The sequence below is a fragment of the Carettochelys insculpta genome, chromosome 7, assembly GCF_033958435.1.
Source record: "Carettochelys insculpta isolate YL-2023 chromosome 7, ASM3395843v1, whole genome shotgun sequence".
In the NCBI taxonomy this organism is placed as follows: Eukaryota; Metazoa; Chordata; order Testudines; family Carettochelyidae; genus Carettochelys; species Carettochelys insculpta.
In genome coordinates, this window is record NC_134143.1 from 20,816,315 (window position 1) to 20,843,171 (window position 26,857).

General features: G+C 41.3%; 1 protein-coding gene across 1 annotated transcript in view; it reads left to right on the top strand.

The window, feature by feature from the left end:
* CHAT (choline O-acetyltransferase) overlaps window positions 1-23,604 on the top strand; it is a 48,332-nt gene extending 24,728 nt beyond the window's left edge. Inside the window, exons 10-14 of the mRNA XM_074999541.1 lie at window positions 1,235-1,357; window positions 5,748-5,889; window positions 9,500-9,562; window positions 20,575-20,712; window positions 23,335-23,604. Coding sequence (XP_074855642.1) covers window positions 1,235-1,357; window positions 5,748-5,889; window positions 9,500-9,562; window positions 20,575-20,712; window positions 23,335-23,604 — 736 coding nt within the window. The remainder of the gene's footprint in view (window positions 1-1,234; window positions 1,358-5,747; window positions 5,890-9,499; window positions 9,563-20,574; window positions 20,713-23,334) is intronic.
* The last annotated feature ends 3,253 nt before the right edge of the window (window positions 23,605-26,857 follow it).

The following is a 26,857-nucleotide window of genomic DNA, read 5'->3' on the forward strand; positions in this document are numbered from 1 at the left end:
CCTATGCCTACAAGGGAAATGTATTTACATGAGTGGTAAAACAACTAGTTTGCATAGACAATTTGAATTCGAGCAATTTGCTTGTATCTACACTGTTACTACAAAGGCCAGTTCTTCAGAGCTGGATTTTCCAGATCTCAGTGGATATACATGGAATTTTTAATGCTGACTTTAAATGACAAAAAAAATCAAGAGATTCATGATTATGTTAATATTCTGATGAGAATTAGACAATGTACACCTGGCCAATTTAAAATCTTTGTTTTGCAATTCCATTAGCTGAGGCAGCACTGGTAACAAAGGCTGCATCTACACTAGCAAGTTCTTTTGGGAAAATCAGGCCCTTTTTGGAAAGAACACGCAGTGTGTCCACACACACAGAATATGCTCTTTTGATCCAAAAATCAGAAGAACATGGCTCTTCTTCTGAAAGTCTTCTTCCACTCCTGGATCAGGTAGAGCACCTTTTTTTGTTTTTTTTTTTAAATAAAGCATATGTAGATGCTCTTCAGGCCCTTTTTTTGAAGGAGCAGTCCTCATGGCGCTGGATTTTTCGATCCCGGGCCCATTCTTTCAAAAGTGTGCGGGCTTTGTGGATGCTCCCTATCGAAAGAGTGGGTCAGTCTTTCAATCCACTTTTTTGTTTGTGGATGCACTCTTGTGAAAGAAGATTTTTCGGAAGAGATCTTCTGGAAGAACTTCTTTTGAAGGATCATTGTAGTGTAGACACAGCCTTTTAAAGTGTTTAAAATCTAAGATCTAACACAAGAGGCATTAGATCATTCCAGATTATCTAATGGAATAATAGATAATTAGACCCCCCGCCAAAAAATTGGCTATTTGTTTGAAGTGCGAGTTAATAATAAAATCTGGGATGGAGTTCCATGGTGCTTCACTAGTATATAATCTAGCACAAAGAAGATCATGTTTTATGTTCAGGAGCAGAATCGCTGGGGGTGGGGGAGTGTTCAATTCAAATGAGCACAAATGAGTGTTTGAAGATTAAAGTTGCATGTTGAATAGTGCATGATTAGAGATTGCTGGTTGAGAATAATTTACTGGTTGCCAAGTACCCAGATATTAGGCTGAAAATATGTGCACACCAGGTTCTAAGTGAGCTATGTGGTGAACAGTATCATGGGAAAAATGTTTTCTAAATATTGCTTGTGAACTACAACCGTACGTTGGAATCTTGCATTTTCCTCTACAACGAACGTCCTTGCTTGTTTTCTAGGATAGCAAACAATCTAGATTTTATTGCTTATAAATTTGAACACTACGGAAAAGAGTTTATCAAGAAACAAAAGACTAGCCCAGATGCCTACATTCAAGTAGCTCTTCAGCTGGCATTTTACAGGTATGTTAATCACAGGAACACATTTACAATTAATCAGTAAAACCAAAGGCTCAGACCTGCAGCCAAACTCGCACTGGTATCAAAGAGCTAGGCCCGTTGGATAGGGTTCTTAAAAAACAGAATGGAAACCCATAAGAGTAGTCACTTTGTTCTGTCATGTAGCGCTCCCTCATCCTGCATGTTTATTTTGCAATTGTAATGAAACTATTTAAATCAGCTAGAAAAGTAATCAAAACATCCAGTTACTTCAAAGTTACAGCACCTATAGCTTAAAAAGCAGAAGAGGAGAAAATTATCATCTGCAGATAAAACAAACAGAGAACGGTTACAGCCTCTTGTCTATTATAATCCAAGTTATAGCTGAGATTTAGTATGTAAAATGTTATGGAAAAAAAGGTTACTCACCTTTTGTTACTGTTGTCCTTCAAGATGTATTGCTCAGATCTATTCCAATTAGGCGTGCACACGCCACTTGCATGGCTGTCAGAAGTTTTTCCCTAGTGACTATCCATTGGGTTGGTTGTGGAACCCCCCTGGAGTGGAGCTGGTGCAGCACTCTATATATGACCCTGCCAACCTGACCACCCCTCAGTTCTTTCTTACCAGTTCTCTGACTGAGGGAAGAAGGGTGGGCATGGACCAGGTATGAGCAACACAACTCGAAGAACAAGTTATGAAAAGTGAGTTTCCTCAAGAGTTTCCTCATATCAGTTCCAATTAGGTGATTCACAAGCCCTGCCACAGAAGAGGGATCAGAATCAGCAAGCTGCTGATTGGAGCACTGCTGTGCTGTGCACTGCATTGTCTCTGGATTGACGCACGATGGTGTTATGAGACAAGAAGGTATGGACGGAAAACCATGTTGCAGCTCTACAGATCTGCTGGAGAGGTACATGAGCCAGGAAGACAGCCAGAGAGACCTGCGCCTGTGTGGAGCGTGTCGTGAGAAGTGACGGGGGAACCTTGGCTAAGTCATAGAGTGTCTGAATACATGCCATGATCAAGGATAAGATATGCTGTGATGATACTAGCCACCCCTTCATGTGGTCAAACACCACCACAAACAGCTGCGAAGACTTGCAGAAGGGTTTACTTCAATCAGAGCAGAAGGCAAGGGCCCGTCCGACACTGAGGGAGTGCAGCTTTTGCTTCTGTGAGGTCTTGTGTGGCTTCGAATAAAAAACTGCCTCCACCACAAGCAAGCATGGTGGAGGATGGGTGAACAAGTGTTCAAAGCCCTCGACCAGGACAAAGTACTTCTGCTCCACCCCTTTTGCCATGTGGGAATAAGAGGTCAGGGTTTGCCAAATGGTTTGGGCCAAAGACCATAAGGGCTTCCTGGAGCTAGGATGTCAACCATAAGGTCATTCTGCATAACCATTTCCTCCACCAGTAGGTTGAGGCTGATGGCCACCTTGCAAATGAGGTCTTGTGGCGCTGTGTAGTCTACAAGCAGATGGCTTGTGACAGAAGGGCCCACCACTGCCTCATCCAGGAAGGACTAAATGGAGACCAAAGGCAGGTCTGGTTCCTGAGCACCCCTAGAGAGGGGCAGTGTCAGAGCCAGAGGGCCTTCTTGGTGATAGGTGGCAACAAGGCAGGTGGCACTGGGTCCTGCGGGGGCAGACAGTTTATCACCCTTACAGAGTTCAGGAGTATAGGTCTTGGGGCCCTAAAAGAATACAGAACCACTGTGCTTCAGCGCTGAGGCCCCAGTGGACCTTCTGGAGCAGTCATCAGGGACAAAGCTGGGGGTGCCACTGGTGCCAAGGATGAAGATTTGGCCACTTTAGTAGACTTTGCCAGGGAGTGCAACTGGTGCTGAGATGTTGTAGCTTCAGTGAACGCCAGTGTTGGGATGGGTCTCTCTTCATCACCAAATGCGGGACTGAAAGCAGCGCACTACACGCTGAGGCACTTGGTGCTGAGTTTTATCCCTGAGGGTGAAGAGCAGGTTCCATAAGAAGCTGCAACAGGCAAAAGTCCTGCTCCTGGGTTTAAAGTTCTCGGAGATCTTGCAACTGTCAGCCTTATGAGCTTTCACCAGGCACAGGAGACATGAGTTGTGGGGAGGCTCATAGGTATCGATTTCGAGCAGGAACTGTAAGATTTGAAGCCTTGGGACTTGGGCATGTCCCAGGTCTCTAAGGGGACAAGGCAAGAATGGGAAAACCCCTTCACCTTCTGCTCCACTAACAAAATACTAACTAACTGCTAACGATAAACTATTGACAAAAGATACAAACAGTTCTAAAAACACTAGATACATGCATCACTTCCAATGCAAAAAGTCACAGTCCCAATAACAGTCACTGGTGATAAGAAGGAGCAGAGGGACAGTCAGTTGGCAGGGTCATACACAGAGGGCTGCATCAGCAGCCCTCAAGGGGCTTCCACAACAGACCTGATGCGTAGCTTTTAGGGTAAAACTTTTCAACAGCTGTTCATGCGGTGCACACCCCTATTATTGGAATTGATATGAGCAAGCACTGGAAGAAGAACAAACCCACTTCTGGGCTGCTCTAATGGTATGTAATCACGTCACCCAAAAGCTTGAAATGAGCAAGCACATGACTCAGGAGCCTCTTCAGCATTCAGGATGTCTGGGGATGGAGTACGTCCTGTCTAAAATGGCAAAGTAAGGCTGCAGCTGCTAATACATTCACAAACGATACCTTAGTAGACACAGGCACCACTGCCCCTCCGATAGGAGGTTTAGGTCCAGAGGGTCTGCGCAGTGCACACCAACATCATTTCTAATTTATTTTTCAGTGCAAGGAATCGGTGACTAACTTTGAGCCGTAGTTAAAACCCATGAGCACAGTCTAGTCTCCTCTCCTTCCCTCAACTTTCCGTCTTATTTTTACTACTCCCTCTCCTAATTTACCCCATACCCCACATTCATTGTCACCTCCTCTCTGCCACTCACAGCCCCCCTTACACTCTCTGTCCCTCTCACCCCTCCTCTACTTCCCTTTCCCCTCTCCCACCCTTTCCTCTGCCTGTCCTGCACCGACCTCCCTTCACTTTCACTGTGCAGAGCAGGGGGTGTGGTCAGCTGGGAGGACAGACTTTGAATGTGGTGGGAATTGCCTAATCACAGCGCCAGAAGTGGCAAAGGAAAGGAAAAACCCTGGATCTCTAGTGAAAAGCAGCTCAACTGTGTAGTAAGCACCTATCTGTGTATGGCTGCTGTTGGTGAGGGTGAAGCTAGAAGAGCACTTTGATACACACCCACGATGCATACAGCACACCCTGCCATAATGCCCTCAATTGCCTATCCTCAGGAAACAGAGGCCTTCTGAAGATATCTCAGCAGCAAGTAGGGTTGGAGCTCCTACCTACTGCTGTTACCTCCTGAACAGGTGGCATAAACTGGAGTTGGGTTTCCCCCCAGGCTCAGTGGGCAGCCCAGGGCTTGACACTATGAGCTGATCTTACTTGCTCTCTATACTCTACTAATCACCATGCCAGTCCCATTGTCACAAGCTCTCAGGCCTTGGACTGTCAAGACCATTAATGTACCAGGTTAGTGACCATTTTGTGATGTTTCTTCATCACATCAACTTAAATCCTGGAGTGACTGTGCGTGTGACTAGATGCCAAGCTTGCTTCACCCACTTTGTTAGCAGAAATCTAATTATGCGAACAAAGGCTATCCATGGCCTGGTTAGGAAAGCATGGTGGGGTCCCATCTACACTACAGATTTCAACTGTGCTGCACAGGTTGTGGTGAACAACTGAGCTACAATGAGAGCCCCTGGTTCTACCACAGTGGGGATAAGCCAAAGTAATTTGTAAGTTATTATTCAGTGGAGATACCAGTAAGATAACGGATTATAAAAGCAGTGGGTGAAAGGTTGTGAAAAGGTGGTAACGTGCCAATTTCCACATACAGTTCTGCTTGTAACCGTGGTTTTCACCTTTGGCTTTAAATGTGAAATGGCAGTCATTGCCCCTCTTTGTTTTCTGTGACATACACGCACAAAACATGAAATGCATTTTTTCTGGTATTAAATAGAAGAAGTTCCGATCTTTTAGGTAAATGATTCATCACACAATTATTTTATCATGTAGCCCTAATAAAACAGTCCTTGAGACCGTTCCATAAATTCTAGTTTTATTAGCCTTGTTTTCACATACCAAGTAATTTTTTACTGGCACTCCACAAATAAAATATATTCAACTGTACACAGCTGTTTGTATTGGCCAAGCCTTAGTATTCATCTTTTGGCAATTTGCTATATAATTCTAACAACATTAAAATGAAATACTACACAAAAATAAAATCAACCTTGTAAAAAATAAAACCTACTGAGCCCATTCTTCTTTTTGCCTTTATGATTCCCTGAAATAATTATTCTCTGCATTTTATATTTCATTCTCCCAGATGCCATAGGAGACTTGTTCCTACCTATGAAAGTGCTTCTATGCGCCGATTTGAAGAGGGAAGAGTTGACAATATTAGGTCTGCAACCCCAGAAGCTTTAGCTTTTGTAAAATCAATGATTGATGACAAGTTGTCTCTATCGGTATGTTAATCTCTTTTGCTTTTATTTAAAATAGAACAAAAAAGCATGCTTCTGAATCAACTGTGTGCTGCTACCAACTACATATTAAATAATACCATAAAAATATAGATAAGGGGGACAGAATTGTAGGCCTCAGACTATAGTGAGGTAGGAACTCATTTCTGTGACAACCAGAGTTTCATGTGAAATATGAGGATTAGTTTTATTATTTGAGCCCCCAAAAGCATGCTACAGATAATTACACCACGAGAAACAGAATCGGTGTCTACACTTAAAAGATTTTTCCGTAATCTCACCTGCAGAGCCCAATTCTGCTCCTTGGAGAATTTCACACTGAACTTGAAACTTCAAGGTCATATTGCTGCACTCTCGATGAGTGCCGTTTTGTTTGTTTCTATCTCCACACTTCTGCCAAATATAGTTAGTATTTATCTAATATGCCTGGTCAGGCTAAAACTTCATGAAGTCATATGAAAGAAACAGCTTTTGAAAATTCACTATTTAGCTGCCTCAAGTGTAGATTCCTCCCCAACACATTCTACCCCCTTACTAGGTATATAAATATTTGCACTGGTGGATGCGTGTGGGGGAATTTTCTGGTAGGTGCCTGTATGTCACCCTGCTGGAATTTGGACACATGTACAAAGCCTCTTCTGGCATAGGATAATGAGGGTAGCTGTTTCCCAGCATCTCTCAGAACTTTAGCAGAACCATTGCAATGCAATGAGGCATTTTGAGATAAGAAATCTTTGTGTAATGCAGACTTGTGCACAAATTTCCAGAGGCTACATGAGCGGTGTATAAGCAGGACCTAGTTTCCATTCCCCCGCAAGATCTTCTACCTTTGTAACATGTGCAGTCCAAACCCATCTTGCACAGAACAGCGTTCTCAGAAACTCCATGATAAAATTCCACCGTTAAAATGAAGGCATGGGTGAGGTGATTCCTGAACAGGACATAACTGTATAATAACTCAAAGCCAATGATGACTTTTTAATGGTAATCACTGTACTTTGGCCTGAGCTCTCCTCAATCTGGCCATCCTCCCACAGGACTCACTGTCATGCTACAACTAGCCTCTTCCTGCTGGTAATCATTCTGGAGATCCAGTGGTACTCTCAGAAATGCAGCTTAGCTGAGAAGATTAAAGTTTGTTCAAAGCAAGCAAACCCCGAGGTACTTCCCCAAAACAGTCCCTCCTCCATACATCTGGCCTGCACAGCATATGGTGCCTTGCCACTACAATACTGCATGCTCTCATTCTTTCACAGTCTCCCACAGAAGACAGATGCCCCAATCAGCTCCTACCACCCAAGTTCTCTTGCCTAATTTCTCATGTGATTTCTGTTTGAATCCTTGCTGGCAACTCTTATACCTCCCTTTGTCCTCTCAGCATTTGCAAATCTTCATCTTCCCAGTTCTTAACTGTCTCAGCTCTGAGACAGAATATCACAACTAGGTACACAAACTGCATTGCATCATTTGAGTGAGCAAGGGAATATCATATGTGATACACAGTCCTTGTTTCTCTAGAACCACCTGTGCCAGCCTGTGCCTCATTTTCTGCACACCAGTCTTTCAAATCTTTATCTCACCCCTTGGCAATAATAAATAGGGAGGATAATGATGTTTTTATTTACGTCTAAAGAATCCTGTAAACATTGTGCAATTCTGCCCAATGGAATTATGTTTTTTTCCTGGAGATTATAAAGCATGAATATTTTATTAGAATATATGTTTGGAAAAGCCCAGGGCATCTGAATTGTGGATATTTCTCCCATAAGTTTTGGAACACCAATATTTGTTTGGATTTGGCCAATCTTCTGCAGTCTAGACCCAAATACATTATATACTTACAAAGTAAATTAGAAATAGGATTCCCTTAATTGAAGATTTTCTACTACCCAAATTTTTGAGACCTACCTACCATCACTGGAAAAGAAAACTTGTTTGTTTGTTTGGCGTGTGTGTGTGTTGAAGTTTCTAATGTATTTTGCTATTACCCATTAGTCCAAATCAAATAAAAAAAAATTTGCTTCTGATACCGGAGAGAGCAATTTTCGAATGATAGTGGCTAATCCATTGTCTATAACACCTGTGCTAGGTACTCAGTCTTACTCGGACTCCTATCTTTGGTGACAGTTCAAACTATCTTCATAGAAAGGAATGTCTGACATGGTAGAGACTGGTTGAGAAACTGTAAATCAGATGTAAACACTGCATTGTATAATATAATCTATATGAAGGACCAAAGTCTTTGCTCTCGTCTCAAAGACTCTGTCCCAGGAAGGTCTCTGAGGGCAGACTGGGATTACTTCTGAAATGAATTCTTTATTCAAAAGATCACTTATTGCCCATGCAAGTTGAAGCTTCCTTGTTTATTTAGATCTGCACGAAATGAGGCAGTAACTTCTGGTTGCTTCAAGATCTCCCTAATCTGCAACATCTGGTTTGATATACAGTAGCAGCCTCCTGAGGAATGAATCCATGACCTAAAGACTGTTATTTAGCAGGAGTGAAAATTCCCAATTCTGTAAGCAGAAATGTGAAGTTAATGCAAAGGTTTAAGCAGCCCTGGAAAATTCTAGTTGCCCATTCACTGAGGGAAGTGATTTTCATGATGAGCTGAGAAAACATCAATACTTTTTTTCATTAACATCGTTGTCATGATAAAGTACTCTCAGTAGATTTCTTGGTCTGGTAAATTTCTATGCTGGTTTTGCAAGGCTGGGTTAAACTATGCAATAATTGTGCCTTCTGGAATTAATCAGTCATACTGTTGCAAAGTTTACTGACAGTTCACAGTAACCTACACTGACTTAGCGTGTGTACAGTTCCTGAGAATTTTCTTCACAAGTTCATCTGATCCCTACTGATTATGTTTTAATTTCACTAAACTGATTCTGTTCACTAATACAAAACACATAGGCTACGTCTACACTGGCACAAAACTTCAAAATGGCCAAATGGAAGATTACGAACGAGGTGCTCAAATGCAGCTGATAGGAATAAAGGGATTTCAAAGTTGGCAGGGTCCTTTCAAAAAAGACGCCCATCTGGATGAGCCGCCCAGAAGCAAAAAAAGGCAATTTTGAAGAACCACCACTGGCGGCATGTTAATGAGGCACTGAACATGCATTTCAGCACCTCATTAGTAATCTTCGATGTGGCCATTTGCATGGCTATTTTGAAGTTTTGTGCCAGTGTAGACACGGCCATAATGGCAGAGTTCATTCTGCTTTTAATTTATTAAGTGACAACTGCTGCCTCTCAGATAAGAGCATGATTAAAATATATATATGTTAGGCATTATATTGGCTGTGTATCTGTTGACTCTGTTAAGTCAACTGACAGTCTCTTCATGACTTCCAATGGCTTTAGTTTAGTTCCTATGACCTATGTGACAAGTATATTGTAAAATAAGTAAATACAAGTGAGCATAACTTTGAAATGCAGTGGCATTCTATTCATTCAGAATGCCTACAAAGTAGGCATTTTGAGGTAACTGAAAGCATTGGGTATCCTGACTATTTGTTGTTGTCTTATTGCCAGTAGAAGTTATTTCACAGAGAGATTTTCAGTAATACTTATATTTCTCTTCTCCCAACAGGAATCCGAGAAGATGCAACGATTAAAAGATGCAATCATGGCTCAGACTAATTATACTATTTTGGTGAGTAAAATGTTGTTCTGCCTGGATGATAAACCAGGCAATTTTATAGCAAAAACATTAAAGCTGTGCTTACACTAGAGAGTTTTTGTCAAGAGCCTTCTGCCTCTCTCCCACAAGGCAGAATGCCTTTCTTGACGGAATTTGCCAACAAAAAAGCCATGTGGATGCTCTGGGGGGCCCTCTGTCAACAGACAGGACTTCTGGGTCAGTGGGCAGCCCTATCTGCTGTGCTCCCATTGGCCGTCCTGTCCAGAAAGCAGACAGGCAGGCCAGCCACTCTATTGACAGACCAGATCACTTTTTTGATCCAGTTTCATGTGTGACTCTAATCTGTTAACACAAGTTTTGTCAGAAGATATCTTCCGACAATAACTCCTGTGGACAGATCGCTGTGGTGTAGACATAGTCAAAGACATAATCATTAAGTACATGACCTTCAAAAATTTTAAGTGTTTCTGGATACGGAGGACTCTAGGGCCTCCAGTTATCTTGTAGACTATCTGGTCCACCATCCACATGGATCCATCTTTTTTGATCTCACTTCATGAAACACCTTCCAGAAGCTGTTATGGCAAGGTTAAACATATGCATAAGACTGCGCTCATTAGCGTACATGATAACTTTTGGACAATACTCTTGAGCATAATCTTTCTAAATATGATATAGTCTGTGACAACACTATGTAAGAACTGTGCCCTTGCATAATTGACTTCTCCACATGGATGCTGAACATTTGTATGACACTAATTATTCATTATCATTATCATCAATAACTGTGGGGTCAGCGCCCGTTGGTGTCTGATGCCTCTCTCGCTATTTCCTTCCATCTTTCCCTGTCCAGTGTGGAATGGCTTAGTTTCTGTAGACTAACTCCGCACAAATCTATCCATTCTCTGTGGGGTCTGCCTCTTCTAGTTGAACCATCCATTATGCCAGATCCCAGGGTCTTGATTTTTTGTTTGTCATTCATTCTGCAAATATGCCCAAATAGTTGTAGCTTCCATTTTATAATCTTCTGCAGCAGGTTTTCTTTTGACTGTATCTTCCTACATAATTCCTCACAGGTGATCTGCATCCATCCTATTCTCAGAATCTTTCTATAACAACTCCTTTCGAATGCCAATATTCTTCTCTTCGAATCTTTCCTTATCACCCATGTCTCACATCCATTCATTCTTAAGCTAATTGCTTTGCTTTTCCAGATCGTATCCATCGCCTTCAAACTTGCTCTTGCTTTTGCTATTCTAGTCACTATTTCCTTCTTACAGTCAAGATCATATGTTATGTTGCTCCCCAGATGTGTGAACTTCTCTATATTTTCTAGTTCAATACCATCGACACTGATCTTCCTTCCTATTTCCTTATCTCCAAATACCATGGTTTTTGTTTTACCAATGTTCATAATCAGTCCATAGCGCTTCCCTTCTTCATTTAACACCTGCACTGTTTTCGCTAGCTTCTCCTCATCTTCCTCAGTGATAACTATATCATTTGCAAACCTCGAGTTGTTAATTCTTTTCCCATGCACAGATATCCCTTCTAGCACTTCCTTGATCTTGTCCATTGCTCGCTCCAGACATGCAATGAAGATACTTGGCGGTATTGGATCTCATTGTCTCGTACCTCTACTTGTTTTAAGCCAACTTCCCAACTCCCTGCATGTTCTCACCACTGCCTCCACATTGTCACCGATATCCTTCAACAACTGTATCAGTCTGCGATCCACTCTGTATGACTCCAACACTGCCCATGTCACTTTCTGATCTATATTGTCAAATGCCTTTTGAAAATTGACTAAGCAAGTGTATACGTTCTTGTTTTTTGTCGAGCTTTTTCTGCTATCAGTCTTAGTGCCAATATCTGCTGTGTGGTACTTCTATCTTTTCTGAGCCCTGCTTGCTTGTCTGCTATATGTTCTTCTATCTGTGATCTTAGTCTCTCAGTCAGTATCATCATCAGCACCTTGCCTAGATGACTCGTTAGGGCAATCGTTCTGTAGTTCTTGCACTCCTATGTAGCTCCTTTCTTGGGTACTGTCACTAGCACAGATCTTGTCAATTCCTTAAGTGCCTTCCCTTCTTTCCATGCTATATTACACGGTGTATTTCTTGAATCATGCTTTCTACACCGTATTTCATCATCTCACCTGTGATCTTATCATTTCCAGGGCTCTTGTTGTTCTTTAGCCGTTTCACTGCTTTTTCTACTTCCTCCTTCGAAATATCAGTCTTGCTCTTGATGTTCTTTCAGATCTTCAATCAGTCCCTCTGAGACACTCGGGTCCAACTGTGCTTTGTATAGATCGGTGCAATATCTTGTCCATCGCTGCACAATCTTCTCTCTGTTCATGAGCACTGATTTGTTCTCATCTCATCTGCTTCGGTTGCCATTTCCTATTAATATTCTTCATTGTCTTATACACCTCCTTGGTCTTACATTTGCTGTAATACCTCTCTATATCTTCACATTGCTCCTGTAACCATTTCTCCTTATCCTTTCTGGCTGCTTTCCTTACCTCATTGCATTTCACCTTATATTGCTGTTCTGCCATCTCAGAAACATCTCTTCTGATCTTCAATGCTCTTCTCTTGAACCAACTTCAGTGTGTCCTGGGTAATCCACTTCTTATTGATCTTTTCTTCTGGAACAGTCTGCTCAATTGCCTCTTCTATAGCGATAGCTATCCCTGCAACTTTTTTATCTAGGTCTTTCTCTATGGCGATAATCTTCTCTTCAAGCACTGTTCTGTATGCATTCCCTGTTTCTTCTTCACATAACCTCGCCACATCTCTTCTTTTCTTAAACTGTGTCTTACATTTTCTTTTGAGTTTTATCTTGATGTTTACAATCACTACACTATGGTCTGAGTCTATATCCACTCCTTGGAAAGTTCGGCACTGCTGTACTGATGTTATCCATCTTCTTCTTCTTATCAAAATCATATCTATCATATGCTTGGACTTCCCGTCATTCCATCGCCACGTCCACTTCCTACAGTCCTTTTGTTGGAAACTTGTGTTGCAGATCACCATCTCACACTCTGGAGCAAGTTCTAGTAGTTTCTCACCTTGTTCGTTTCTTTCTCCATATCCAAACTTTCCCATGATTCTCTCCCAGCCTTCGTTATCTGTTCCAACCTTCACATTCCAATCTCCTCCGATGATCAACACATCTTTCTTTGGTATCTCCTCCACTGTCTTTGTCAAGTCTTTATAGAATTGCCCAATCTCTTCCTCCATACTGTCTGACATGGGTGCATACACCTAAATGACTGAGATGTTGGATGGTTTTGCTTTGACTCTCCCTACCATCATTCTTGCACTCACCAGTTTGTATCCTAATAATGCTCTTCAAGCTGTTTTGCTAAGAAAGAATCCAACTCCTGCTTCACGCTTCGTTTCCTAACCAAATGACTTCACAACCACATATCTCTCCTGATCCTGTCCATTGCATCTCTGCCAGTCCAAGTATATCGCATTGGTATTTCTCCATCTCCTTCCGAAGCAGCTCTAATTTTCCAGTTGCCCACAGTGTTCAGACGTTCCATGTTGCAATGGATAACATGTGTGTTAGTTGTAATTTTCTTTTGGTAGCCAATTTATCGACCCAACCCCAATCGCTTGATTGGTATCACGAACTTTGTTTATCTGGGCGACATCCGAGCCAGCATCTTTTATCATTTAGTTATACTGGCATCAGATTTCATTCATATCATTGTTTGATGGTCAGCGCATCAACACACATCTGACCAACCCTCCTCCTTCATCCAGGTTTGGGACTGGCATGGAGCTCATAGAGGCTTCATGGCAGAGTTGACAGGTGGTAGAGAAGGGGAGCTTGATCGGGTGGGGGGGTTGGCAGGTGCCCGCTAATTAATTAATTATTATTATTATTTGCATTGTGGTACTGGCCCACAGTCCTGGATCCTATCATGCTAGGTAGCATACACATGCAAAACAAAAAGACATGCCCTGCCCCCAAACAGTTTACAATTTAAGTATAAAACAAGACACAATAGGTAGAGACAGGCAAACAAGTAGATGCAGGAGCATGATGAGACACCCATCATATTTCTTTTCTTAGTACAGTATTCATTCTAGGATCCAAAAACTCCATGGAAAGGTCTGTTTGCTTTTAAATCTTGAGCCCATTGGAAACTAAGTTTTAGCAATTTTATAATGCATTGTTGTTAATTTCTCTTTATGATTACCAATAAACACTAATCATGCTGACAACTGGGGAAAGGTGGACGAGGCCACACAAAGGTGACATCCATATTCGAGTCACAGGTGTGATTTCCAACTCACACAGACATTCTCACAGAGTTCTCTTCAAGCTAGAGAGTTAAAAATAGAGTAGATGGCAGAAGGAGTATGGGCTACTCACTTTGGCCACATCTACACGAATGGCTTTTCCCAGCAAAACTGGGCTTTTGTTCGAAAAACCTGTGGAGCATCTATATGCAAAATGGTCTTTGTTGACAATTTGTCGACAAAACCTGGCACATCCATGGCAGTATTATACCTCTCTCCACTTAGGTACAATGCCTTTGTCAACAGTATTCTGTCGACAAAACAGCCATGTAGACACTTCAGGGCCCTTTTGTTAACAGATGGGGCTTCCAGTTCACCAGGCAGCCCTTTTTGCAGGGCTTCCAGTCAGCCATTCTGCCAAGAGGGGACCAGGCATTCTGGCTGCTCTCTGTTGACTGAGCAGACTGCTCTTTCAATCTGCTTTTATGTGTAGACATGATCTATCGACAGAAGTCCTGCTGGGAAATCTCTTCCAACAGTGACATCTGTTGACAGAGGCTTCCCATGTAAACATGGCCTTGAAATACGTACCCACAGTATCCAGGTGGGTTTGTAGTCAGGAGGCTAGCCCATGTTGCTGCTTGTGCTACCATATAGTTACCCTAGTACATTTAGGCTATGTCTACATAGCAGCGTTATTTCAGAAGAGATTTTCCAAAAGATTTTCTGGAATAGCTTATTTTGAAATAGTGCATCTACACAACAGCGATCTTTCGAAAGAAGTTCTTCTGGAAGATCTCGTCTGAAAAAGCTTCTTTCGAAAGATCACATCCACACACAAAAAAAGCGGATTGAAAGATCCATTCACTCTTTTGATGGAGAATGTCCACACAGCATCTGCTCTTTTGAAAGAACAAGCTGCGGACTGAAAAATCCAGCACCATGACCACCCCCTTCAAGAATAAGTGAACATCTTTCCCTACTTGCTCACCCAATATTTTGTTCAAATTGCATGTAAATTTACTTTACATTGTCTTAGGTTGCACCATGCTTCAGTTACATTGGCGGCACAGTCAAGGCTGCAAATCAACAATCCTTTGCCTTGATCAAGCTAGATTTAGGCACTTACTCTTTCAAAATAAAGGCCACTGGGACACCTACATGGTTTTTTCCCTGAAAGAATCTTTTGGAAAAAAGTGCTCTTCCTCATCTGGGACAGGAAGAGAGCTGCCAGAAAAAGCGCTGCGTTCTTTTGATTTCAGATCGACAGAGCACATTAAGTCTGTAGGTGCTCCGTGGGTTCTCTTGGAAAAGGCCCAAGTTTTTAGAAAGAACTTGCTAGTGTAAACGCAGCCAAAATGTGTATCGAAAGAGTGCTCAGTGTACACTCACAACAGAGCCCCTCAAAGTACTATAGCTTATTTTGAAATAGCCCCTCTTCCTTGTCTACACAGCCCCTATTCCGAAATATATATTTCAGAACAGGTGTTATTCCTTGTAGAATGAGATTTTGCAGTTTTTTGCAGTTAGCTGTCTGCTCTATAAACATTATTTCAAAATAGTGGCTTTTGCTGTGTAGATGTTCACAAAGTTATTTCAGCGCAGCGGCTGTTATTCTCAAATAACTGCTGTATAGACCCTTAGGCTATGTCTACACTACAGTGATCTGTCGATAGAAGTGACTGGCAGAAGGAGATCTTCCAGCAAAACTTCTGGCAACAGATCACGTCCATACACTAAGAAGACTGCAAACAATCCACTCGGTCTAAGAGAGTGGCCAGACTGCCTGGCCTCTCTCTCAATAGAACAGCCAACTGGAAGCTCAGCAGAGAGGGCTGCCCAGTGAACCAGAGGCCTTATCTGTCGACAGAGCACCCCCACCCCCACCCCACCCCCTGGAGCATCTACATGGCTTTTTTGTCAACAGGAGACTGTTGACAATGGCATTATTACTCAAAGTGGAGAGGCACAATGCTGCTGGCAGATATGCTGGGTTTTGTTAAAGAACATTCTGCATGTAGATGCTCTGCACGTTTTTTTGACAAAAGCCCAGTGTTGTCGGAAAAACCCTCTCATGCAGACATAGCCTTAGTGCGTGTAATGGGGTTCAGGGATCCCCAAGCTCTGCACTCCATCCGCAGGCAGGAGTGACTCTCACTCAGCAGGAGAACAGCAGGGTTATTAGCCAACAGGGCATGGCGTCATACAGAGGAGTCAGCACTGCAGGCAGAGACAGTCAGTCCAATTCATGTTGGGGAGAGGAGGCCATGAGGGGCCCCCAGAGCCGGGGCCTTGCCCCTCCTTTGTCTCCCTCTCTCCCAGCCCAGACTAACTGCTTTCCAACTCCCAGTTCCAATTCAAACCCCTCAGGCTCCACCTCCTCCTTTGTCTGTAGTACAGAGGTGTCACCTGGTCGACTGAGTTACTCTCAGCAGGAGCCACACACACATACACACACATATCCCCCACTACATCACAGTGCACTAACTTGATGAGCGCTAGCACAAGAATGTCTATGAGAGCAGGGATCACATCCACAGCCAGATCCTAAGATCCCGTGAGTGCACGTTGAAGTCTCAGGGAACAGAAGCAGGCATGCATAAAAGCAACCAGCAAAGCCTTCTGGAGCGATCCCCCGCTACACCAAACACACACACAGGTAGAACTGGAACCGCAAAGTGCAGATCTCTCCCAGTGTTAACAGGGATTTAGAGCCAAGGTTTTGTTCATGAAAGTCTCCACTCTGCCAGGGGTTCCTTTTCTAAAGTTGTCTGTTGACACATTTTTACCATATATTCCAGTGTGTTTTTAAAAAAAAAAAAAAAAAAAAAAAAGAGCCAGTACTCAGCCGGCTCCCCACCTTCACCATCAGTGTGGCTGGAGTTGCTGGTGAGGCTCAGCACCCCAGTCAGCTCCCTGCCACAGGGCTGACAGTAACCCCTCCCCCCACAAATGCACACACCCAGCTGTGGTTCCCACAGCTAGGGCTGCCAGTGGGGTGGCAGGGGCTCCAGCTCCCAGCCCCACCGTGGGGCACAGGGGCTCTGGCTCCCAGCCCCATGGCAGCCTCCCAGCCTCCACACTACTGTGGGGCAAGCAGGGGCTGCAGTTCTGGCCCCATGCTGCTGCAGGGCTGGTGGAGGGGGCCTCTGGCAGCCCCGCAGCTGGCAGCCAGCTGGGATGCAGAGCCCTGCCAGCAGCCCCAGCCATGGAAACCCCAGCTGGTGCAGGGGGAAAGGAAGCGGAGTTGCCAGTATGCAGTACTGGCATGCACCACCATAAAAAAAAACCCTGGTACCTTCAGGGGAAGCAACTATGCCTTCAGAGCCCAGTCCTCTGAGGTAAATGAGCACAGCTCAACTGACATCAATGGAGCTGCATTCATACACTTCAACTTAGAGTGAAATGTATTCTATACACTGACCCAGAGCTTGCCTGGTCATTAACAGCAAATGAATGATTGCATGATACTCTCTCTCTTGTTTAAAGATTGTTGAATGTGCACTACAATAAAACAAGGGGATCCCCTGGTGAAGAAATCACTTTACTAGTAAAACAACTCATGGTCTGTTGATTAAAAGTGAAGCAGCTCAAGCTTGGTAGCACTTAACAAACCACTGTGTCAAGACAAAGTGCTGACTTACTATACTAATAACTTACTCAAGTTGCTCGATGTTAATAATTGTTAATAAGCAGTTTTGTTAAAGAGTTTACCACCGTTGGTTTTGCCTCAGGCTGATGCCTAAGAAATTCATTGTAAACAGCTGGGCATAATTACTGCTGATTACTACTCAAATAGTAGTAATAGACAAGGAAGCATTCTCCACTATTCTTTATACGAAAGGCATGTGTAGAATGTGTAGGAAAAGACATGTAAAAGGAGGCAGTCCTCAGGCTGTGGAATGAAGAAAGGGGATGAGTAATGGTGCTTTATGGTGAAAACACTGGAAGACAAAATCCTTGTTCTGCCACTGATTTTTTCCCCCATATGATCCACAGTTCTCCATCCATAAAAAGGGAATATTACTACTTCTGTGCTCACATCCTGGCTCTGTCTTTGTTTATGTCAGTTTTAAGTTTTTCAGAACAGGGAATGTATATACGTATAGTCTCTAGCACGGAATCTCAGTGAGATCTCTGGGCACTCCCTTGACACAACTGTGCTTCCTTTCCAGAAAAATGCAGTCATTCATTTTGTGTCTAATGAAATGTTATGAACATGTGCAACTTACAGGAAAGAGCCAAAACTGCTTTGGGAACAATAATTTTGGCTTTCCTAACTTCTAAAATCTCAATTTTAATATTTCATGAACTTCTTCCCATCAACTGCCCACCCCCTTTTTCCTTTTGAGAACACCTTACTACAGGTTGAACCTCTCTTGTCCAGAGCCCTTGGGATCTGACCCATGCCCAATGAGAGAATTTGCCGAACCATGGGAAACCAGTATTATCTAGCAGCATTACTAAAACGTCCACTGCTTACTGGGCTCTTAGAAGACATTAGAGCCAAATAATGGCACAGAACACTGACAGCCAGGACTGGTGGCTGTAAACAAACTTTATGGAACCCTGGGAAACTTAGTCACACCCATAGTAAGTCATCATCCAGCTAACTAAAATCACGCCAGATTATGGATGTTGCCAGAAAACAGCAGAAATTTGAAGTATTCCATCCACTTTTGATCATTGGACATGCTCTCATTCTCAAAGAAACAACATTTAAACTGATGTGTCTTACAACTCTGGGGAGATTCAAGTGAAGATTTACACAATCTGACTAAACTGTATGTGTTATAGACTGAGACATTCCAGCCCTGGAGCAAATAAAACATCATAACACAAACAGCAGTTGAATGTGATTTTATTTTCCCTTGTTAGGGCTTACCAGCAACATTGCTATGACTAAAATTCAATTTAGCACAGTTTTTTCCTATTTGTTGACTCACAGTTTATTTCGTTAGCCTGTCTCGGTCTCTCTTCAGATATGGCATTGATCTATGTTGCAAAAATGTCATTGCTAAGAGCCTTATAAATCTTGTGTGATAGCAAAATATGTTCTTTGATCATCAAGTCAATTTCCCTTGATAGGAAAAACCAAGGTAATGTCTGTTATGTTACACAATCCTTTCTCCAATGTCTATGAACCATGTGTGCTGATGGGTGAACAGACCATTGACCAAATGGTATGTTCTCCTTCATAAAACAGACAAGGTTATTTACTCCCTGCCCCTTACAACATTCATCTACTTAGACACTGGGACAGTTCTTCCCTTGAGAGAAGAAACAAATTACTGCCTTCTTTGAAGCCTGCTCTCCTCCTTCCCTTTTAGAGCATCTTGTCTTCCCTGTCTTGGTGGGTTCTGTGTCCCTTTAGCCATCAGTTCTAATTTAATTGTTGTTTGAACTTCCTTGTTCTTCTTCTAAATGATCTGTCCTTCCCAAATTATTTCATCAGTGGTGAAGTCTCTTTTCTGTCTCAGATAAAATCTACACATTCACCCATTGATTCACCAGGAACTTGAATACGTACCAAAGGGTGTTTTTGATAGCATCCATGGCTTGCTGTGTGGTAAATAAACTGAAGGAAAAGGTTAGATTTAAATGGTCTGGTCATCTGGAGTGACTTTCCACCCACTTCAGAACAGCCAAAACCTAGCCTATTGTGGCCAAGATTTAAAAAAAAAAAATAATTTTCAGTTAATTCAATTCTAGTTTCCTAAACCATGGGGGGGGTTGGAACAAGTAAGTGGTTACAGCATCTTGGTGTTCTCTCTTCCACATTCCTGATAAGGATTTTAGAGCAATCCAAGGACAGCTGGCCCTAAGAGAATCCAGCCCAGGCTAATGCATAATGGAAGTTAAGTCCATAGTAACCTCAAACACTAAAGAGAAGAGGGCACTCCCACCTGCTAGACCCCCTCTTCTGACGTGACCGGGAACACTAGAAAACTCTGTGGATCTAAGTTCTGTTGGACACTAAGCCCCTTAGCAACGAGGACTCAGCAGCACAAGCTGAAATTTCTAATAATAATCTGCTACCGTTTAGAGCAGTTTTGAAACTTCCCAGAAGTTTCCTACAGTATAGGCATTGTGAAGTAAAATTTTTCACAAGTGCCTAAAGGCGTTTCATTGGAAGCTGGCTAACCCCCTTCAGACCTTTAAAAAATACCACCTATAATAATCTTAGGACCCCCTTTTTGAAAGATAATAAGCCCCCTGTAAGCCAGATAACCTCCATAAGCCAGCAGGAGTTGTGGACACTCAACATTTTCAGGCTCAGGCTCTTATATAGCAGTTTAAAGGACCATCAACTTTTATTACTGATTATCCACAATGTACATACTCTGAATAATTTTAAAATGCATTTCGGACATCATTCTGCACAAAGTCTTCCAAGACCAAGGTTATGTCTACACTACCCCAGAAGATTGACTCACTCAAGGTTGATCTTCTGGGGTTCAATTTTGCATTTCTGGGACGGACATGCGAAATCAACATATCAGAAGTTGGCATCAACCACGTATTCCTCACAAGACATAAGGTATAAGAGAGGTCAATGGGAGAAACTCTTCCATCAAACTTCTTCAGTGAGGATGGCCAGATAAGTTGATTGCATAGCTAGAATAGATGTATTTGCAATCGACTTACTTTCCCAAGTGTAGACATAACCTAAGCAAGGCAAATGACAGGAACAGTTGAGAGTTCTGTAGTCCTGCACTCTGTCAGTTAAAATGCCTGTTTTCTGTTATATTTTGCTAGGCCATTACTGGAATGGCAATAGACAATCATTTGCTAGGGCTCAGAGAGACAGCACGGGAGCACTTCCAAGAACTGCCAGAAATATTTACAGATGAAACCTATTTGACAAGCAATCGATTTATCCTCTCAACCAGCCAGGTGAGTGTTTCAGAATTACGAGTCTTGTTACAGCAGGATTCCTTGTTACAGAACTAATTCATTCCTGGTCAGTGGATTTACAAATAGAAACGGTGGCTTTGAGGTATTATGACAGTGACACCAACAGCCACACAAAATTCCCTAATCAAAATGCACATAACAAAAACTGACAAAAATTAACTTCCCTTCTTTATCCCAAAGCTCTGGGCTAACTGACAAACTTTGTGAAGCTGAGTCTTAAAACACAAAAACAAGCATGAAAATTGTGCAAGAGCCATTTTGGTTCCTCTTCCCCCTCTTGCCCTTCTGAAGGCAGCAAATCCTGTAGTAATCCTGTTTTCCAGGACAGCACAGTCACCTAGATGGCTATGCTGCCATTATGGGAAGAGAGGCCAAGAAGCATGAAAAAATTTATTTCTAAAAGCAGCTGTGTTAGAAATCTTAGGCTAGTGCTAGCCTAGGTTTTGAAAAGATATATGCTTGCTAATAAGAGATACAAGGCCTTCCTCAGCCTTTCCTCACCTGTGAACACCACCACTTCTGAATATTTAAAATACTGAGTAGTAAAGTTACATGACTCTGACATGCTGGCCCTATACCTAGTTGCAGGGTTTTAGCCTACAATCTCTGATATAGATGAGATGGGAAATCCTAATTTACTGTTCAGTAGAACGAAGCCTGCAGCAGAGAAACACTTGAGTTTTCATCAAAAGAGGAGATGAAACTGGGCAAGATAGCAATTGTAAATGACCCTATGACTAGTGGACTGGATATGTTTGGAGTCCAAGGTCAATCTCAGGGCTAGCACAGACCTAAGACCAGAGGTGGAAAAGGTACCGAAAAAGTTACTTGAGTAAAAGGACAGCTGATTGGAGGCATGAGATGTACTTAAGTACAAGTTACCAGTGTCCCTCTGGAAAACTACCTGAGAAAAAGTACACACTCACACCCGTCACATCTAGATTGTCCTCAAGTATGCAGAGTTGAAAGCAGCTACACTTTCACTCAACAAACTTTTTAGGTACTTTTTCCACCTCTGCCTAAGACCACCCAATGCTTTGCCTGTCCAACATGTACAGGGAACAACCTGAACAGATTAGGGAACGTAGAGTGTAAATACTCTAGCTACAGGTTTATTCATCCTTCAGATATTCAGACAAATTGTCACAGTTGCAATTCCTGATGTACAAATGAGCTTTTACATTTACAGATGGTATATGCTGGAAACAAGAGGATTGGCCACACCAATATTTCCTCCATTCAATATTTTGAATAATACTTACTGTACCAGCATCATCAAAACCTTTCAAATTAAATGTGTCTCTGGATACAGTAGCAGGTATAGAGAAAATGAAAAACTATGTTGTAATTCATTTTCAGAAACTCTACCTCGACTATATAGGATTGGGAGTGTGCAATAAAAAGGACAGATAATATTGTGCAGAAGCATAAATACCTTACTAAGTAATTTGATCTTGTCATAAAGTTTGTGGGCTTCCAGACATGAGTGAATGTAGCCAGAATACCACTACATAAATTTCCAAGAAGCCATCCATGAGCAAAAAAGTGCTTCTGAATAGCTTTATGGCCTTCGGCTATTGCACAGCAAATTTATCAGACAATGCTATGACTCTGTTGGCAGGACTAATGGCTTGTTCTACACCATTAAAAAAGCCAGATGTCATTTTTGAAGGCTGGTGTACACAAAGACTGAAACGTATAGTTTTCTAACAGACTACATTTCCTTCAGTAGCAAATGTTTCATTCCTGTATTATGTCACAATTACATTTGCATTGTAACATAAACATTGTTTCAATAGCTTAATGAATTAAAACATACTGTTCTCTCATGGCCTCCTGATTATATAAATGTTAAGAACTGGACAAGTACTGCATTCTATTATTAATTAAACTTTGTGCATTTTAAGTTTAAATTAACCTTGATGTGAAAGAAGTCAAATCTTAGGGAAATTTTAGGCAGTAGAATTGTTGATATGCAATTCCAGTTATTCTGTAGAAATCAGTATGCAAAGTTAATGGCCATTAAAGGTCTAGTTAAAATGACAGACTAAGTGAAATATTGCCTATGCATTTCAAAATAGCGCATCTACGCACAGAATGCATATAAAAATAGTGCTCAGCTATTTCAAAACAGAGCCTCCAGGCACAAGAGAGCCTATTTCAAAACAAAGCCCTTGGGTGAACTATGGCTTATTTCGAAATAGCTCTGTCTACACAGCCCCTATTCTGAAACACCTTGAAGAATGAGTTTTACCAAAATTCAAAATAAGCCATCTGCTATTTTGAAATAGCGGATGCGTTGCGTAGATGCTTACAAAGTTAGTTTATTTCAGAATAGCAGACGTTATTCTGAAATAACTTTGCTGTGTAGACACACCCATACATACCTGTTTCATCTGCCAAAGTGCTGATTCTGATGTCTGGCTCTGTGCTACAAACTTCCTATTAGGGCAACCATATTTGGTAAGAAGATTCTTGATGTTTAAAAATGTTTGGGGCTCTTTTTTTTTAAAAAGAAAAAGGAAAAAAAAAACTATAATGATAACTGGATTACTTCAGTGGCACTTACTAAAACTGAAATCACTCTTTCCCCATCATCAGGTCCCAACCACCATGGAAATGTTCTGCTGTTATGGACCTGTGGTCCCCAGTGGTTATGGTGCATGTTATAATCCCCAGCCAGAGCATATATTATTCTGCATCTCAAGCTTTAAAGAATGTAAAGAGACCTCCTCAGTCATGTTTGCTAAAGCTGTGGAGGAAAGTCTCATGGAAATGAGAGATCTGTACAGCAAATGCAAGTCGACTATGACAAAATCACTGGCTAAACAAGAAACAGCTGCAAAATCTCAAAATGGACGCAAGCTGTAACTATCCGTGTGACGTTTTCTTGCACACTTTTCTTTCCCCCCACCCTGCAGATCCTTATGAAAAACAATGATACAACTGTTCAAAGTATAGTGAGAAGCATTTTATTGTAGAATAAAACTGCAACTTGAAGGTATGATTATCATTTATCAAAACGAAAACTAAAATACTGTAACACTGTAGATTCAAGGTTTTACTTTTCCAAGTGTCAGCAATAATGACTGATGTGACTAGTTGAACTGACTATTGCAATAATATGGAACTATATGGTACCACCACTCTGATCAATATTTAGTTTTTAAATATCCCACTGCAAAAGTAGTTTTAATGTCCATCTTTATTCTGACCCTGACTAGCCCCAAGCAGACATATGATTCCACATGGGGTCTTTGTCCACACGGGGTCTTTGTGTCGGAGGAGTTCCATGTGCACAGCCGTACATCAGAGTCAAAACCAATCTCACGAAGCAGAGAGTGTTTTGCCCTAAGTTAATTCTCGTATTTATTTCCTCCTCTTATTCGATGAAATCCATCCCTTTACAAAGGCCCAGTATAAGACCTATGTGCCTATTGAACATAAATCCTTTTGTTAGCTCTCAGCAGAGGAATGAATTTCAGTCACATGACTAACAGTAACCGTGCATGCAACCAAAATAGAGTAGGGAGGCAGGGACTCAGACTTGCTCTGGAGGACACAGAAGTTCCTGCTATACAAGTTACAGCCATGACCCATTTTTAAGAATACTTCTGACTCATTCTGACCTCTGATCATCCCATTTGCTCATGTTTGTTTTGATTTTGTTTTTTTAGACACAGATATTAGGTGTTCATACTCAATAGCACGGGCACTTCCATCTCGCATTATGTGTCTTTAAGTAAAACATTTTCTTCAATGATCAATATAATTAACTAAATGGTAAGAACAATATACCAAAGGTACAACTTTTGGAGTAATTTATTCTGGGAGCTGGGAAACCCATGATAGCACATTTTTACTCCCCAGCTGATGGGAATAAGGGGATTTCGATGTTTGCAGGGTCCTTTCGAAAAGGACCCCCATGTAGAAGAGCTGTGGGTAAGCGAAACATGGCACTTTCAAACTGCTGTGGCTGGCGACATGCTAATGAGGTGCTGAATATTCATTTCAGTGCCTCATTAGTATTCTTTGATTTGGCCATTAGCATGACCATTTCAAAGTTTTTCGTAAGCGTAGACACAGCTCAGTAGTATTGCACACTCAACTTATGCTGTATTTTCTTTCAACATACTGTACTTATGGAAAGTGTAACTAAAATTTACATATGGTCAAAATGCTGGTTATTTGAGAGTTCTGGCTCATATATGGTTGGAGTTTACTGTAGTACTGTCTGGAGATTTTCAATCCTGATTCCTATCCAATTGTGAGTAATCAACAAAAAGACTCAATGACGGAATTAGGATCAGGAGGGGACCCATACTCAGCCAGAAGGATCACTCTCAGGAGTTTAGCTAGACATGGTGGAGTAGTGCTTTCTCTTCTCATTGAGCTGAATGCCTGTCTTCATTTGTAGCCCTAAAAGTATGGAACTGGATATATGATCCAGTACATCAAACTAACTGGATAGCTGTAAGAATTACAATTTAGTCAGTTTAGGAACCAATCTAGTAAAGTGCCTCTGTACATGCTTAGCTTTAGGCATGAGCAGTCTCACTTGCCTGACTATTCACGTACTTACCTTGGGCATAATCCTCAATCTGTGTAATCCAACCACATTAATTTATGATGGCTGAAGCGATGGTCCCATAATTTTAAGATGTCTTTGCTGCTTTAAAAAAAAAGAGCAGTTTCGTCATTCAGTCAACAGTAGAAAGGTAGGCTAGTTAAAATATATTAAATAATTCTATGGCATGATTTTTCTCCAAATTAATATAACAAAGAATTACATTAACTATGTAGTGAGCATGCTGTCTAGCAATTAACCATGTTAATTCATGTTTTAATTTGCTGTTTAAAATTTGACTTTACATTTTGTTGTCAGACTGCTGCTATGAAAATTATCTTGTAACATTCTCTATATACTCTTGCTTTGTTCTAAGTCATGATGAAGGCAGTCAGGACTTTTAATATTAATGTGACAACAAAATATCTTGATTGTTTTATCTTGACAACAGAATCGTGTCTCAGCCTTTTTCAAACTATGACAAAGTTCTGAGTTCGCTAATTTATAGCAAATAGATATAGCTAATTTAGAGTGGTTATGATTATTTTTGAAAATTGTTTTACATTTTGACAGATGTTGACATATACTTCAAAGTATTACTTGCATTTTAGCTTTTTTTTTTTGCACAAGTACATACCAAAAATAACTCATACTAATTATTATGTACAGAGCATACAACTATATGCATTGAAATCTGGACTAGATCAAAATGCAGTATTTTATAATATTTACTATTAATTGGCAAACAGCAAAAAATGACACAAAAGAGTACATCACTCATTTGCACGTGCTTTTTGTTTTCTTCATTGCAAAATAGATTAATAGTGTAATGTTTTGTCATTATTCTTTCACTTGAATAAGAAATCAGCAACCACCAATACTCACTGATTAAATCTTACCACCAAATTACTTAACTTGATCCATTTTTCCCTGTTCATCTGATTTTCACTTCATCACTACGTCCTTTTATAGTCCACCCTAATACATGGTTAATGTTAACTGCTCATATGTTGAAGAACCTTACTGAAGCAGGGACCCAGTGTATCAACAATGCAGTCAGTCCAGATGTGGCTGAATTTTAGTTTGTACTTAATGTATGAAATAAAACTCATAGCAACTGGGATGCCAATTTCTCAGTTATAATCCAGCCTCTCAGTTAATGAATCTCACACATCACCATGTTATATGAAACTGTGTTGCAGTGGAATATTTTGACCCTTTCAGGAAGTGGTTACCTTTTGTTAATTTAGTTAAAATTAATTGGTTTTGACCAGTAGGATAAAATTATTCTGCAGCTTTAAAACACTTAATCTCCTTATATGCACCTGTGAAAAGCTAACAGAAAGCTATTACATATTATTGAATTACGGAAGTGTGAATAGATCACTCATACTAATTGTTTTGAGAATGTTGTTTGGCAGGATGAATTCAATACAATTAGATTAATAGAGCAAGTGGCAATCACGTACTGCGAACATGTTGATGACACAAGATCCACCTATGACTTGCAAAACTTTAGGATATCCAAGTTTAATGAAATATGTATATATACAAACA